Source organism: Penicillium nucicola (assembly GCF_028828085.1).
Source record: "Penicillium nucicola strain IBT 29836 chromosome Unknown utg000010l, whole genome shotgun sequence".
Lineage (NCBI taxonomy): Eukaryota > Fungi > Ascomycota > Eurotiomycetes > Eurotiales > Aspergillaceae > Penicillium > Penicillium nucicola.
The window spans coordinates 5689029-5703393 of NW_026643134.1; the positions used below are offsets into that span (position 1 = coordinate 5689029).

The 14365-nt window shown below is 52.0% G+C and overlaps 6 protein-coding genes across 6 annotated transcripts; 4 read left to right on the forward strand and 2 right to left on the reverse strand.

Moving 5' to 3' along the window:
- Nucleotides 1-289: 289 nt before the first annotated feature.
- On the forward strand, nt 290-1167 carry N7511_010722 (cytochrome b561 domain-containing protein; the record flags this gene model as incomplete). The annotated part of the gene is made up of 4 exons (XM_057133099.1): nt 290-416; nt 466-500; nt 552-614; nt 667-1167. The coding sequence occupies 4 exons, from the start codon at nt 290-292 to the stop codon at nt 1165-1167; spliced, it is 726 nt and encodes a 241-aa protein (XP_056981087.1).
- A 254-nt stretch (nt 1168-1421) lies between these two features.
- N7511_010723 (putative serine--tRNA ligase DIA4) lies at nt 1422-3023 on the forward strand (the record flags this gene model as incomplete). The annotated part of the gene is made up of 1 exon (XM_057133100.1): nt 1422-3023. The coding sequence occupies one exon, from the start codon at nt 1422-1424 to the stop codon at nt 3021-3023; it is 1602 nt and encodes a 533-aa protein (XP_056981088.1).
- Nucleotides 3024-3591: 568 nt separating this feature from the next.
- N7511_010724 (uncharacterized protein) lies at nt 3592-5282 on the reverse strand (the record flags this gene model as incomplete). Its single annotated transcript, XM_057133101.1, has 2 exons — nt 3592-4740; nt 4806-5282. The coding sequence occupies 2 exons, from the start codon at nt 5280-5282 to the stop codon at nt 3592-3594; spliced, it is 1626 nt and encodes a 541-aa protein (XP_056981089.1).
- An 800-nt stretch (nt 5283-6082) lies between these two features.
- ptpB (tyrosine protein phosphatase PTP1) lies at nt 6083-7509 on the forward strand (the record flags this gene model as incomplete). The annotated part of the gene is made up of 3 exons (XM_057133102.1): nt 6083-6245; nt 6344-6609; nt 6661-7509. The coding sequence occupies 3 exons, from the start codon at nt 6083-6085 to the stop codon at nt 7507-7509; spliced, it is 1278 nt and encodes a 425-aa protein (XP_056981090.1).
- Nucleotides 7510-8490: 981 nt separating this feature from the next.
- N7511_010726 (VanZ family protein) lies at nt 8491-9201 on the reverse strand (the record flags this gene model as incomplete). The annotated part of the gene is made up of 2 exons (XM_057133103.1): nt 8491-9125; nt 9177-9201. The coding sequence occupies 2 exons, from the start codon at nt 9199-9201 to the stop codon at nt 8491-8493; spliced, it is 660 nt and encodes a 219-aa protein (XP_056981091.1).
- Nucleotides 9202-9812: 611 nt separating this feature from the next.
- N7511_010727 (SAGA histone acetyltransferase complex subunit SPT7) lies at nt 9813-13273 on the forward strand (the record flags this gene model as incomplete). The annotated part of the gene is given in 4 exon segments (XM_057133104.1): nt 9813-10890; nt 10941-12079; nt 12129-12813; nt 12825-13273. 4 exon segments carry the CDS (start codon nt 9813-9815, stop codon nt 13271-13273), a joined length of 3351 nt encoding a protein of 1116 aa, XP_056981092.1.
- Between the last annotated feature and the right edge of the window lie 1092 nt (nt 13274-14365).

Sequence of the window (14365 nt, forward strand, 5' to 3'; positions counted from 1 at the left end):
ATGATGCAACAACGCAGGCAGTCGAGGCAAGGCATATCACAGCCAATCAGATCATCGCCATTCTTTTCTGGCAAATGCAACTGGTATCATCAGCTCCACATTGCGGGAGGCACATACCGTCATTGTCACCAGAGATCACGACCATTCCCCAGTGAAGTGATTGTTTTTCTTTTTTCGATCTATCCACGGCTTAACCATGGATGAATTGCGTCACCGCCTTTTTTCTTTGTTAAAGTCGTCTTTTGCTCAGACTGCATCAGATCAGTAACTTCTCTTCTCAATCTCAATCATGGCCTCTGCAACTGGCATTCCCCAAGAGCATCCGGTGACGATTGAGTCGCGAGACGATGAACCTCTATTGGGTCGGGAAGAACACTCACAGCCACATGGAAGTATTGCTCGGAACTTGTTCACAGGTGGGTGAAGCCCTAGTTGATTCGGTGTCTCGACTGACTTGGTTCCCAGGCACGGCAAGTGTTGCGCAAGCCGGCATCTGGATTGTAAGGTTGGACTGGAACTGTTTCCCCGCAGAGAACTAACATCCAACCCAGCTCGCAGCGTTGGTCTGGCAAGGAGTTCTCTCCCAGCCGGTTTCTTTCTTCACTCCACATCCAGTAAGGAAGATTCCCAGTATTCCTAGGTTCACGCTGACACCATCCTTTGAAGCTCCTCGGCAGTTCTGCGCTTCTCTTACAAGTTCAGGCAGCGCTTATCTTACAACCAACTGCCACTCCGCAACAGAAGCTCACAGGCACCCGAATTCACTACCTAATCCAACTACTCAGTGTGGTGCTTTTTATCTCAGCTTTCGTCATTATCGAGGTGAACAAGGGGTCTCACCCTCACTTTGTTTCCCCGCACGGCATCCTAGGTCTTGTCACATACATTTCGATAGTGCTCCAAGCGCTTGGAGGACTGGCTCAGTACTTATTCCCGACAGTCATTTTTGGCAGTGTCGAGGCGGGAAAGCGCGTCTACAAATATCATCGCTGGGCCGGCTATGTTTTGCTACTGCTGGAGATGGCGACTGTCGTGGCGGCGACGCAGACCACCTACAACATAGCGGCGCTGCATGTCCCGCTATATGGGGTCCTTGTGTCGGCTGCCTTGATTCTGCTTGGGGTGGGCGCAAGAATCAAGAAGCGCAAGCTGGGGCTGAGAAATTGAAGAGAGTCATTATGGTGGATCACATATCTGAAACCCATGGCACATTGGAACTATCAAGATTGCATATTTCATTCCATTTACATAGTTCAATGAACGATATCCCTTGGAACCGAGCGCTTTAGTAGAGAAGATCGAAGACAACGGTAACTAACGTTCGTTGTATACTTCCGCCGATCCCCTAAAAGGGTTTAGGCGGGAACTTCACTCGACCTTTGCAACTCGGCTTCGTTTCTTCTCTCTCTCAACCTCGATCAATGGCGCTAACTTCCTACATCTGCTTCAATTGCAGGCTCACATCCAGAAATGGAATAGCCCGAGCCCCATTGCGCAACTTTTCGGCCGGTCGGCGCTATCGTGACGTGTTGCGACCCGCAACAGCTCCGAAACCTACGCCGGATGTCAAGCACATCCGCCAGAATGCAGACCTCTACGCAACCAATTGTATAGATCGCAATTATGCAGCACACGCCGACTATCCATCGAAGATTCAGCAGTTATCCGAAGAAGCTAAACAACTCGACCATGACCTGAAAGATCCGCGGTCCCGCATCAAGCAATTAGAAAAGACGATTGCCAAGTTGCATATCGCGGCGCGGCAAAATACAGAAAGCCAAGACGAACAGAGCGTGAGCGAAGAGATTGCCGCGCTAAAGTTGGAAGCCCAACGATTGAAAGACAACTCCCAGGCCATGACCGAGCGCAAGGCATCATGCACAGAAGAGATCAACCGACTCGCCCTCGCCCTACCGAATCTTTCCTCCGCATTCACACCCATCGGACACAACCCCACTCTCGTATCATACATCAACTTCAACCCACACGAGCGTCCATCATGGACAAGGCAGTCCCCGGAAGAGCTCCAGGCGCGGTCCCACGTCACAATCGGAACAGAGCTGAAACTCCTGGACTTCGCAAGCTCTGCCACAACAACAGGGTGGGGCTGGTACTTCCTGATCAACGAGGGAGCCATGCTGGAACAGGCACTAGTCCAATACGCCCTGCAAGTCGCCCGACGCCGCGGCTGGAAGACCGTCGCACCACCATCAATCGTGTATTCTTACATTGCCGAAGCATGCGGGTTCCAGCCACGCGACCAACACAACGAGCAACAGATCTGGTCTATCGAGCAGAACGAGCGCGATCGCGATAGCAAGCCCCAGCGCTCGCTCACCGGGACGGCCGAAATCCCCCTCGCGGCCATGTATGCCGGCCGGGACATCCACGCCGCCGAGCTGCCCATCAAACTGGTCGGTGCCAGTCGCTGCTACCGCGCCGAGGCAGGTTCTCGGGGCGTCGACACAAAAGGTCTCTACCGCGTCCACGAGTTCACCAAGGTCGAACTATTTGGCTGGACGGATAGTCTCAGCTCGGCAGAGTCATCCTCCCCAGTCCCTACATCCGATGACCTCTTCAACGAGCTCCTAGAAATGCAAACACAGATCCTTACCTCTCTCCATCTCCCCTGTCGAGTCCTTGAAATGCCCACTGGTGATCTGGGCGCCAGCGCAACTCGCAAGCGTGACATCGAGGCTCTTTTCCCCTCTCGGCTACGTCCTGCCGCGTCTACCGGCACTCCGGTCGACCCGCAAATTCATGATCTGGAATCTGCCTGGGGCGAAGTTACCTCCGCTTCTATCTGTACAGATTACCAAAGTCGTCGACTGGCAGCGCGTGTGCGTGGTGGCGCGACGAAGGAATCGCGCTTCCCGCATACGGTCAATGGCACTGCTATGGCTGTTCCGCGTGTGCTTGCTGCCATCTTGGAGAATGGGTGGGATGCCGAGCGAGGAGTTGTTGTCATTCCTGAGGTTTTGCGTCCCTGGATGGATGGGATGGAGACGATTGGTCGACGCTAGACTTTCGCCGAGTCTTGTATAGTATGTACTTTAAAGCAACTGGTCTGCATATCATGGTTATGGATATCACAACTCTATTCCGTCATTAAGTAGCATTATAAAAGGGACAGCGGATGGTTCTCGGTACGATTGCATTATGGGTTTTTGGTATCTTTAGCAAAAAGAAACAAGGGCAGAAACAAAACAAATAGGATATCTTAAATGACTCCTAGCCGCTCGCCCAAGGGTAGATAGAGTAGGGTATTAGATCGACCAGAAACCAAGGGCAAGACCAAACGAGAAAGCCAACCCTTGAAAACAATCAGAGCAGCGGCAGAGCCATTCATAAGTTCGTGGACACATAACATAAAACAACAAGGAAACACATAAATCAAGAAAAACATCACATCATGGCAAATCCCAGAGCACGGTCTGAACACTTCCAATCGGACATGGCCAGCAGTCCAAGAGGGGGACAGACAGATATCCAAACATGACGGTCACAGCAGCAGACAGGGAAGAAAACGAGATCCTGCACTGTATGACTGCCGAATGCTCCAAGCGAACGAACAGGCGCACAAGATCGAGCTCACGTCCACGGCAAGTCCATCTCTTCGACGCGAGTACACGTCAAATACGGCAGACCAGCAGAACTACCCTCACGAGAACCAGCAGCAGCGCCACCCGTGGAATCGGCGGGCGCTTTCAGCTCCTGTTCAAGAAAGTTGCGCATGAGCGGCTTGACAATATCCCGAGCAAGTCGTTTCATCTCGTCCATCTTACGCTCGAAGCGTTTCAACGTCTCGCGCGTGTACAGCGAGCCAGAGGATGGGGTTGGATGGAGTTTGAGGAACTGCTTGAGCTCGTCGTGGGCTAGATATGCTTGCGAACTGGAAGACCCGATCAATCTATAGATGCGCGCGGACTCGTCGGCTGGGACAGATGATCTTGACGAGCTTGTTGGGTGTGAGGCTGATGGGGCGGGCTGTGAGGAGGGTTCGTTTGGTGCTGAAGAGTTCTTGAGGATTGGCGCTGGAGGTGGTGTCGTGCTTTCTATCAGCCATTGACGGAATAGAGACACGACTAGCCAGTCCAGGTATGCATTTGAGGGCCCGACACGTTCGCCTCGCGAGGTTCTTAGAGATAGGCGTAGGAGTTTGTATTCCACCCGGGCTTTGAGGTCCTCCAGGTCCTCTACTTTGTCCTCGATGAGATCGAAGACGGAGTCTGGGAGAGGCGCGTAGGAGCCGTTGCGCAAGCTTGGGAGAGCTGCGGGCCACTGGCCGACGACGTGGATTAAGGCTTCGGAGAAGATCACCCGGCTGCGGGCTAGGTAGCCTAGCTTGAGGTAGCTGGGCGGGTATTTGCCGATTTGCTTGAAGAGACGAGATCCGAAGCCGAGGAGGTGGTGATCTACGCGCGGGCCAGTCACTAGGAGCGCGTCGTACATATCCGCGAGTGCGAGGAGGGCTTTGCATTCGGTGTATGCGGAGGCGATGTTCACGCTGTTGAGGGTGGGTGGGTGGTTATAGAAGATTCGTAGTAGGTTGTCATAATCGCGTATCAATGGGTCGACCCCGGATCCATGTTCTGTCGTCGGCGGTAGATGGGCTACTGATTGCATTCCCGTGAGGTTCGCCATGGATCGGAAGAAGCCTGCCTGGGCGTTGGAGGGCTTGGTCATCGTGGGCGGGTGGGCGACTTGGTCGCTGCTATACATGGGCGCATAGCTTGGTCGCTGTGACAAGACGCGATCTTAGCATTTTCCATATGAGTGACGGTATGTGACGCGCCGCGACTCACCTTCTGCATGAGAATGGCCTCTTCATCTTCGGCGCGATTCTCCCAGTCCAGCTCGTATCTCCAGCGCCTCTTCTCGTCCGGCCGCGACGATGATAACCCATGATCCGACGGCGCCAGTGTCGATCCGCTGGATAGATCATCCTCTTCGCTTACCCGCGACAGAGTGCCATCTGGCTTGGCTCGTCCTGGCGCAGTCTGGCGCGACCAGTCTTCGTTGGTGTTTGCCTCGAAATACCCCGAGCATTGTGCCAATATTAAGCGGTGCAGCAGGTAGCGCCGTTCTTGCGACCCGGCGCGAATCACGACCTCCGTGTCACCCGTATACGTGAAGATGGGGAAATCGTTCGAGGAATGCGAGGAGCCGCCATGGTGCGAGCGACCGGAACGGTGGCGTCTGGAGTTTGAGGGACGCGATACCAAGGAAGTGGCACTTTGCGTCGTCGCGGTGCGATCGACAATCCGAGCTTGAGAGACCATTTTGTAGGGTGGTCAACACCAGTCGGCGCAAGAGGGAGCCGTCATCTGAGGGTACGTCAAGGGAAGAGGGAAGAGGGAAGAGGGAAGAGAGTGAAGTGTAAAGGGGTAAGGGTAAACAACCGTTTCTATCAAAATGCAGGGCGAACCGCCGCAAGCAGCTGAATTCAAGAGGTGGCAAAGCGAATTACCAATGCGACGATGAACTCGGAGTAGCAGTGGGAAGCAGTGTTGTTTTCTACTTATAATGTCCTCATCCGGGGTATCTTTCTTTGCTTTCTTTGTGTCCATTGTGCTCTCTTCTGTCTCTGCGTCTATCACTTCTGTATACTTCGGTCTTAATTTGATACCATCTCGGATCTTTTACTACTTTCACGCCCCCTCCACTTCTCCCCTTTCCCGCGTCTCTTTTTTTCTTCCCTGAACTTCCTTCTTTTTCTTCTTGTCCAGGGGAAGTATTCAACGGCCTGACACACGATACGAGGGTTGCTATTTTTGTTGCCCTCCCACTTCGACGCCCGAGCCCCTCCCCCCCCCCCCTCCCCCATCACTCAAAAATTCTGGCCCTGGACACATCTTCTCGGGACAGCTTCTATAGCTGTCCCGATCTGTCGACGCTGCAGATAACACAGGTCTCTGATTCCGACAGCTTTGCCGCTCCTCAGACCGATATCTCCCGTTCGCCGTCGCTGTCCGAGCCTGCCCCGCATCCGAAGAAGCGATCCAAAGCCCAGTCGGTCTCGCGAAAGGCCCGTGGCGTCATCGGTAAAGTGCGAGCTCTGCAGCGGATCGCGGCCGCCAAGATGGCGCATCCGTCTATCAAAATCGACACCAGTGTGCAAGCAACCAAGCGTGGCCTGCCGGAGAACGACGATGCGGGTCTCGATGTACTGGGAGATCAGGATCCCAAGTTGGACACGGGAAATACCGAAGATGTCCCGCCGTTCTTGTGTCTATCGGTCTCGGGTAAGTGAGGAGTGCATATAGATACCTATTTTTGATTTTGATTTTTATATGCTTGGAGAATAGCACGTGCGACATCTGACTGACCGCTTCTTATGCAGAGATCCATGAAAGGTTTGAGGAACTAGAATGGATGCAGCGGAAACGTCTCGCGGAGGGCCAGATGGCCAATGACATGTCGCATCCTTTCGCCCTTGAGGTCGATCCGAAGGTGAAGGAGAGGAACCGATATCTGAACGTGCAGGCGTGGGCAAACTGTCGCATTCACTTGCGAGTCGCCGACGGTGAGTGTGATTTTATCAACGCCTCTCCGATTATGTTAGAAGACTCTGTGACGAGGGAGAGAAGGAAGTATATTGCGACACAGGTATGTTACGCGAGCTATACCCCCTGCTTAGCAAGAGCTGACCGTTCGCAGGGCCCCACGCTTGGTCATCTCGCCCATTTCTGGCACATGGTATTCCATGAGAGCCATGATGTTGGTGTGATCGTTATGCTCACGCAGACTTTCGAGGCGGGCCGGGAAAAATGCGCACAATATTTCCCACTGGACACTGAGCAAGCCTCGATGGTTCTGTCAGCAGAAAAGTCGGACGTTTTCTTTGATGAGGATGAGAAACCAGAGTCTGGAATTTTGGGCAAAGTGACGCTGTTGGAGTCTACTTTCGATGCTAGTTCCCGATCTGAGATTCGCAAACTCGAATTGTCTATCGGCTCACAGTCAAAGATCGTTTGGCATTTCCTCTTCGCCGGCTGGGCCGATTATTCAAAGCCCGAGGGCAGCGACCGCCAGGCCCTGCTCGAGCTCATCAAGCTGTCTGCCTCGAAATCCAGTCTTGACAACCCGCGTATTGTGCACTGCAGTGCTGGAGTTGGTCGAACCGGAACCTTCATTGCACTCGACCATTTGCTGTGCGAGCTGGAGTCGGGTCAGCTTTTGGATGTCAGGGACCCCGAAGTTGACCCTGTTTTCGAGACTGTCAATCAAATGCGTGAACAACGGATGATGATGGTATATAACGAAATGCAGATGCAATTCATCTACGAGGTCCTTCGGGAACAGACAGACTCCAAGCTGGGCAAGGCCCCGGGTCAAGACTTTGACGCCCCCGACGACGGTGAAGAACGGTCTGCCAAAGTCGCGAAACTCAGTGACGAGGCCGACTATCAGCCGACTGCCAAACCAGAATTGGAGATTGCCCCAGGTCGTGTTCCTACGCCAACCAGAAGCTGGTCTGGTACGCCGGAAGTGTCTGATAACGAATAACGCCGCTCCGTCTTGAGCAACTTGCTTTGTGCGCGCATTCTTTTCTTTTCATCCACCACGTTGTTTTGCCTCGTCTATCGCGAGCCTTGGTCTCTTGGTTGAATATCTTCCCATTCTGCATTAAATCATGGCCGGTGTTCATTTGTTTTATATTCCTTATTCATATTTTGTGTTCTGTTATACGCCCACTGCACCCTTCTACCCCGTTGAAATACCCCCCTGTTTGTTTTTTTGCCCTGCTTGTTTCGTGTAATGTAGTTATTACGATTGTTGGCTAGCATTGGTTATACTCTCGCTAGAGTTACTGTATATTAGTCAATTGGTGATTTGAATTGCATTGCTAAATGGTACAAAGCTCATTACAATAGTCAATCCTCAACTTGCGATGTAGGTATCTGTAAATGAGAAAGCATGACCAACAAGGATGGCATGGTTGACCTTTATCGAGTGCTTCAGCAATGTTGCTCGTAGCATATTTCGGCCGACAAAATCGTTGGAAGTATAAGGTGGTGTAGCAGCAGTAGAACGCCCCGAGATATATTGTTAGCCGCGCACTTTTCTCTTCCTACCCTCAGTTCTCAAGTTAAAACATTCTCATTTGTATGAAGTTGGTAAATTTCTGATATTCACTACAATTCAATTCAATCATCATTTCGCCACTGTACAATACACCGAAGAGGTTGAGAGCATCCTTGCAGAGACTTCCTATTTAATCAAGGGAAAAAATAACCCACCTGCCTGTGAACACCCTCTTTCCGTATAATAGAACAATATAAACAATTCAAACTAAGAAATCAGAAACAAAACGCTGGTAGATATAACAGAAAGACAGGTGTCATACCGCCCGATACCGACGGACATGAACCCAGAGCATGGAGACCATAATCATGAGGGTGAAAGCGTGACAACATAGAGAAGTTAAGTCTTATCATCGTGTGGTTGTATAGCATTTTCTTGTAACTTTATAGTTGAGCAATAGCTTTAATCATTGCGCTTTGCCCCGACTGGAGCCACAGCCGGCTGGGCGCCGGCAGAGCTGGATTCTTGATAGCTGGGAGGAGACGTCTCGAGGTCATGTTCTGGACCTTCCTCAGCATCCCAGTTATCCACTGCATTCTCGTCCCAATTGTCGACTTCCTGCTCGAGGTTCATGACACCGGACTCTTGTGGGCCCATTGTTTCTGACTCATGGTGAGGACTGCCCCCGACGCCTCCGAGCTCGACATCCTCCGTACCATCCTCCATCAGACCATATCGGCTTTGCCGACGGCGTTCCATCATGCGTCGGTGGTACCAGCTGCATAGACCGATGGCGCTGAGACTGCCAACCACATTGGCGACGATATCGAATAAATCGAAGTCCCGGCCATTGGGGAGGAAGCCCTGAACGATCTCTGAGCCAATACCGAATCCCAATGTGCAGACCAAAAGGGTCACGTGTAGTGTGCGTCTCCGAGTGGTATCCAAGATCCAGTAAAAAGTCACGGAGAGCAGGAAGAATGTCACGAGATGGAGGAATTTGTCATTTGGCTGGAGCTGTGTTGGTATCGTCGAGGAGTCGCCATGGGGAAGGAGACCGATATACGCTGCTGCGATGAGCAGAAAGGCAAAGGCACCTAGAGCTGTTAGTGGGATCGCCGGAAGCAGAACGGCAATCTGTAGCTTACCTGCGAATGGGTAACGGATGCGCATGGCAAACAAAAATCGGCAAAACAGGAGGTTTAAAATGAAACAAATAAGATTTCTGGAAGGGAAAGAAGACCAGACGTAGAGGTGGCGGGGAAGGTTCTCAAGATGAATAACGTTAGGTGAGGTTCAGGCCCCAGAGCGGAAAGCTGTCAGACGTGGAGGAGTTCGGCCGTGCCTGCGTCATATGCCGAGCAACAGAGGGATTGGCGACAACAGAGGACAGTAAGAGCTGAACTACAAGTCAAGCAGTCGGAAACGACTAGAGAGAACCAATGCGACAATCGACTCCTGAGACAATCACTTGCGAACCATCTCGCGATCGACCGTTAATGACATCGGTCTGATCTGCCACCCAACTCCGCCTTTCCGCCTGTACTTCATCCCCGTCCAGCGAAACTTCCTATGTGGCTCTTCCCGATCGTCTTCATCAAACTACTCCCCCACGGCATCTTTTTTTGCGATTTTGACATCACTGGGGATTTCTATGGAAGGTTATCTTTGTCTCTATGCCTTTTGACCTTCCCCAGACCGCTTCGTCGCGTCCGATCGGCCCATCAATCTAATCGTGGAGAATCGAGTCTCGCCCGCCCCCAACCCGGGGTTTTGGAGCGAGCATGTCGCTTGGCCACAACGCCTGGCCTCCAGGCAACATACGGCCTCCAGATGACCTCCAGGACTCCCCGCGCCCAGTCAATGGCTTAGTGAAGACATTATCTGGTTCAAGAACTCCGCAAATACGCGGTTCTGTCAGCGCCGAAGGGCCGGTCCCCGGTAGCATGACCTCCGAACCCGATACCGCGCCGGAGGAAGATCCGCGCATTGCCCAATTTCGTGACTTGTATCGCCGCAGCGAAGCGAAAATAAGTGCGCTCTTCTCTGGGCAAGACGTTACCGATGACCCTGCCGGCGCAACGGCTGGAGAAGCTACCGAGGCCCTGGAGGCTCAACCAGAACGCGTCGACGATGCGCCACCACCTTCCGTACCACCGCGCAAGTCTGCCCGAAAGCTCGACGACGATGACTACGATGATTACGACGACGATGAAGACGAGGAAATGGGCGACGCCGCCGAATCCCCCTCGAAACCCAAGCTCGTCGCCTCTCAAGACCCCACACCACCGGCCCACCCCCTCAGCACGTCAGTCTCCACAAGCGCCGAGGGTGCAAAGGAGCCCAAGAAGGAGACATTGGAGGAGATCCGGAAGCAGCTTGAAGATGACAAGAAGGCGACGGAGGAGGCTGCCCGGCGGAGTTTCCACACGCTTTTTTACACCCTGGAGAATGACCGCGATGCTATGCTCGATCAACAACGCCTGGAAGAGTCCGAGCGTCAGGTCGAGGCGGAGATCTCCGGCCAGGCCAACATGGGAGGGGCCAATACCTCGGCTGGCTCCAATGGCTATAGCTCTTTGAGCAATACCAACCTAGGTGCCTCCAGTTTGACCTTGAAGAACCTCATCGCTCGAATTGACAAGAAACGTGACAAGGTTCAAGCGTCCGATGCTGAATTGAGAAGCTTGCTGAGCGAAGTGCGCAAGAATCGCAGCAAATGGGCGAACGAAGACAAAGTTGGCCAAGAAGAACTCTACGAAGCCGCGGAAAAGGTTCTCAGTGAACTGAAGGCTATGACGGAGCATTCTACCGCTTTTTTGACTCGGGTTAACAAACGCGATGCGCCCGACTATCACATCAGTATGGTTCCTCACCCTCCGACTTTCAATTATCCACTAACATTTCAATAGTTATCAAGCACCCGATGGATCTTGGATCAATGACAAAAAAATTGAAGGGCCTGCAGTATAAGTCCAAGCAAGACTTTGTGGATGACCTCACTCTCATCTGGGCAAATTGTTTGAAATACAACACCAACGCCGAACACCCTTTGCGGAAGCATGCGCTCTACATGCGCAAAGAGACCGAGAAGCTTGTCCCCCTGATTCCCGACATCGTGATCAGAGATCGTGCTGAAGTAGAGGCCGAGGAGCGCCGACTTCAGATGGCAGACCTCGATGGCGGCGAGGAGAGCGATGACGAACCCATCATGTCTTCGCGTGGAAGAAAGGCTCCTGGCAAAAAGTCTTCCAAGAAGGGCACTGCCCCTTCTCGCAATACCCCCAGCGGCTCCGAGGGTCCACCTGGGGCACCCAGTACCCAAGCACCTGCGCCAGTGCGTGCCGACTCGGATGCTGCCGCGGAGGTAAGCCAGAATGGCTTTGGTACACCACCCCCAGGATCTCACACTCCGTCTGATCCTGCTGGCCCGGGAGCAGCGGTAGCGAGTCAAGACGATTCCATGGAACTTGATGGCCCAAGCACCTCCACCACAGCCCTCAGTGCACTTTCGGTGCCTGGTGTGGAGCTTGAAGACCCAGAATATAAAGTGTGGAAGCAGGTCACCAAGCAGGACAGAGCACGCATTGCTGCGGAGCGACATCGTCTCTTGAGGGGCGACAAGCTTAATATTGAGGAACCGGCCCTGCTTCGAACTAAGGCGGGCATGCGCCGATGGCTTCGACACCAAAAGCAAGCTGCCATTGAAGCCGACAAGTCTCTTGACACTGGCTCTCAACTTGAAGCTGAGGCTGCAGGCGAGTCTCTTGCGGAAGGCATTGAGGTGGAAGAAAACCAGATGCTTCCATTCTACTATGACGTGATGTCTGGCGTTCCTGACCTTCCAGAGCAACTAACCTGGAAGGAAGATGCACAGGGTAATGTCGTGGATGCCTCAGAAGAGTTCCTCAGAATTCTTAAAAAGGGCGAATTCATCCAGCCAGACAGTAAATTGACACAGAGGATGAATGCCAACATGCGACAGATGCAAGAGACGCGCAAGATTTGCTCCAAAATCGGCATTGTGAAGCAGATGCAGCTTCAAGCTCAGGTAAGCCAACCAAATAAGCGAACGCTGACCGTGACTGACTTTGCTCTAGATGTATCATAATCAATTTCAAAAGTACAATCCCGAGCCATTTGTGGAGCAGGATGTGGAACCTCATGTCATGAACGACAATGGCCCTGCCATTGCCCCCTACGTTTGCCGGGCGGCCTTACAACGCTCAGTGGCCAAGATCTTCTACCATACCGGTTTCGAGGAATACCAGCCATCTGCCATTGAGTCTGTCACAGAAGTCGCAGCTGATTTCTTCCACAAACTTGGCTCAACTCTCAAATCCTACATGGAAACTCCCCAGGTTCCTAAATCCGAGTCCCAGGATGCACTGTCAGCTACTGAGTGGAAACCTGCCTACACAGAACCTGAAGTTATCTTGCACACCCTAGCTTCAGTTGGCATCTCTGTCGATGAGTTAGAAAACTACATCAAGGACGACGTTGAACGTTTGGGTACGAAGCTCACAACGGCTCACGATCGCCTCAAGTCTCTTCTGACTGAACTCCTTCGACCGGCTCTTGCAGAAGGCGGCGAAGATGGTTCCACTGCCTTCGCTGATGGCAGCGAACAATTTGTCGGTGGTGACTTCGCCGAGGATATCGATGAGGACTTCTTTGGTTTCAAAGAACTGGGCTTGGACCGCGAGTTCGGTCTTTCTACCCTTAGTGTGCCGTTGCATCTGCTTCAGAATCGCATGTTTAATGCCGCCAATCCACAGAGCACCAGTGTTTCTCAGGCCGTCACACTGTTCCCAGCCCCCCGCCATATGCTCGAATCTCCACAGACAACCTGTCCGATCAAGTTGGACTGGTACAAGCATTCTTCAAGGGCAAGCTTGATGCAAACCGTGATGAGCCTCTCACTGAAGATCTTGAGCTACCCCCGAAGCAGAGACCTATGGCTGCAAAACCACGTCTTCCTGCTTCTGGTAAAATCCCTCAGGCTGGTCTATCGGGCCTTAACACCAGCCCACAAAAGAGGACAGCTCCATCCCACGCATCCAAGGCTGGCACCACCGAACCAAGCAAGAAAAAGGCCAAGAAAAACAGTGGTACAGCCTTAGATCTGCATAACCCCAATGGCGACGGCGACGGCGACCAAAATTCCGGTGATGCAGCAGCATCCAACCCAGATGGTATTGGCCTTCCTGACGGTGCTGGTGAATCCATGGCCAATGGAACGTGACGCATGAATTATTACTATGATGCCACGCTGTCCGAATTTCTGACTTTCAATACTTCTATTCTCTGCATGTATCTTTATTCATTATACGAATGTTTGTGCCCCGTCTTTCCACACACCATCGATCGTCTCGTGCTTTTTCTGCTACAATACAACTACCACTCCATGACGAGGGAGCAACAGGTGGACCTTTACGTACCATACTTGCATGGTATTCTCTGCCGCCCAAGCTTCTGGCGATACATAATTTACTCGCTTAATCGGTTGACCTTCTTTTCTTTTCACTCTTTTTTTGCGCTTTACGGCATCGGGTCTTTCTGCATTTATCGCAAAGGGTCATGACATTCCTGTACCACAATTACCTCGAAGGGTCTTCTTTATCTTAACACAGTTACATTTTTCATTTAGTGAATTTACCAACTTTGAGTCCAGATTCGTGTTTCTTGGGGCATAAGTTCCCTATTATAAGTTATGTACTTCTCAGTGTGCTGTGGAGGTGGCTTCGCAGAAGTGTATTTAAGATTCTCTGTGCCAAATAACCAATTGCCGAAAAAAGATCACTGCATCTTGCGTACTAAGTCTTGGGAATTCACATATTATCGAGATCGTCGGTGGAAGAGAGTCGTTGTGCCTGAAGCACTGCAAGTACCCATGCCAGCATGAACAGGCTACACTGTGTCGGTCAGCAGATCTTTCTAGAAGTTTACTTGCTGTCGAGATCTACGATACACAAATTGGGGAAGTTAATGATATTTGAGTGCATTGCTAATACAATCATTCCAGGCAAAAGCAACCCATTGCAAGCCAAGGGATCGAACCAAGGGAAGGCTCGTCCAGTCCACCACGCTCAGTCATTCAAGGCATCTGCAATTGGGACCCCGACAGCCAGACAAGCTCCCTAATGCCGCGGCCGATTTGAAACCATAGAGAATGCCAATTCTGATAAACTCAAGTCATGAGATTCCACCGGTTCGTGTAAAACAACCGTGGCTGTCACAACCTGAGTCACAGAAAAGACCCCGAGAAACGAAAAAAAAAAAAAAAAAGAAAAACAGCAAGACAAACTGTATATCAACGTCCAGGAAGGGACATATG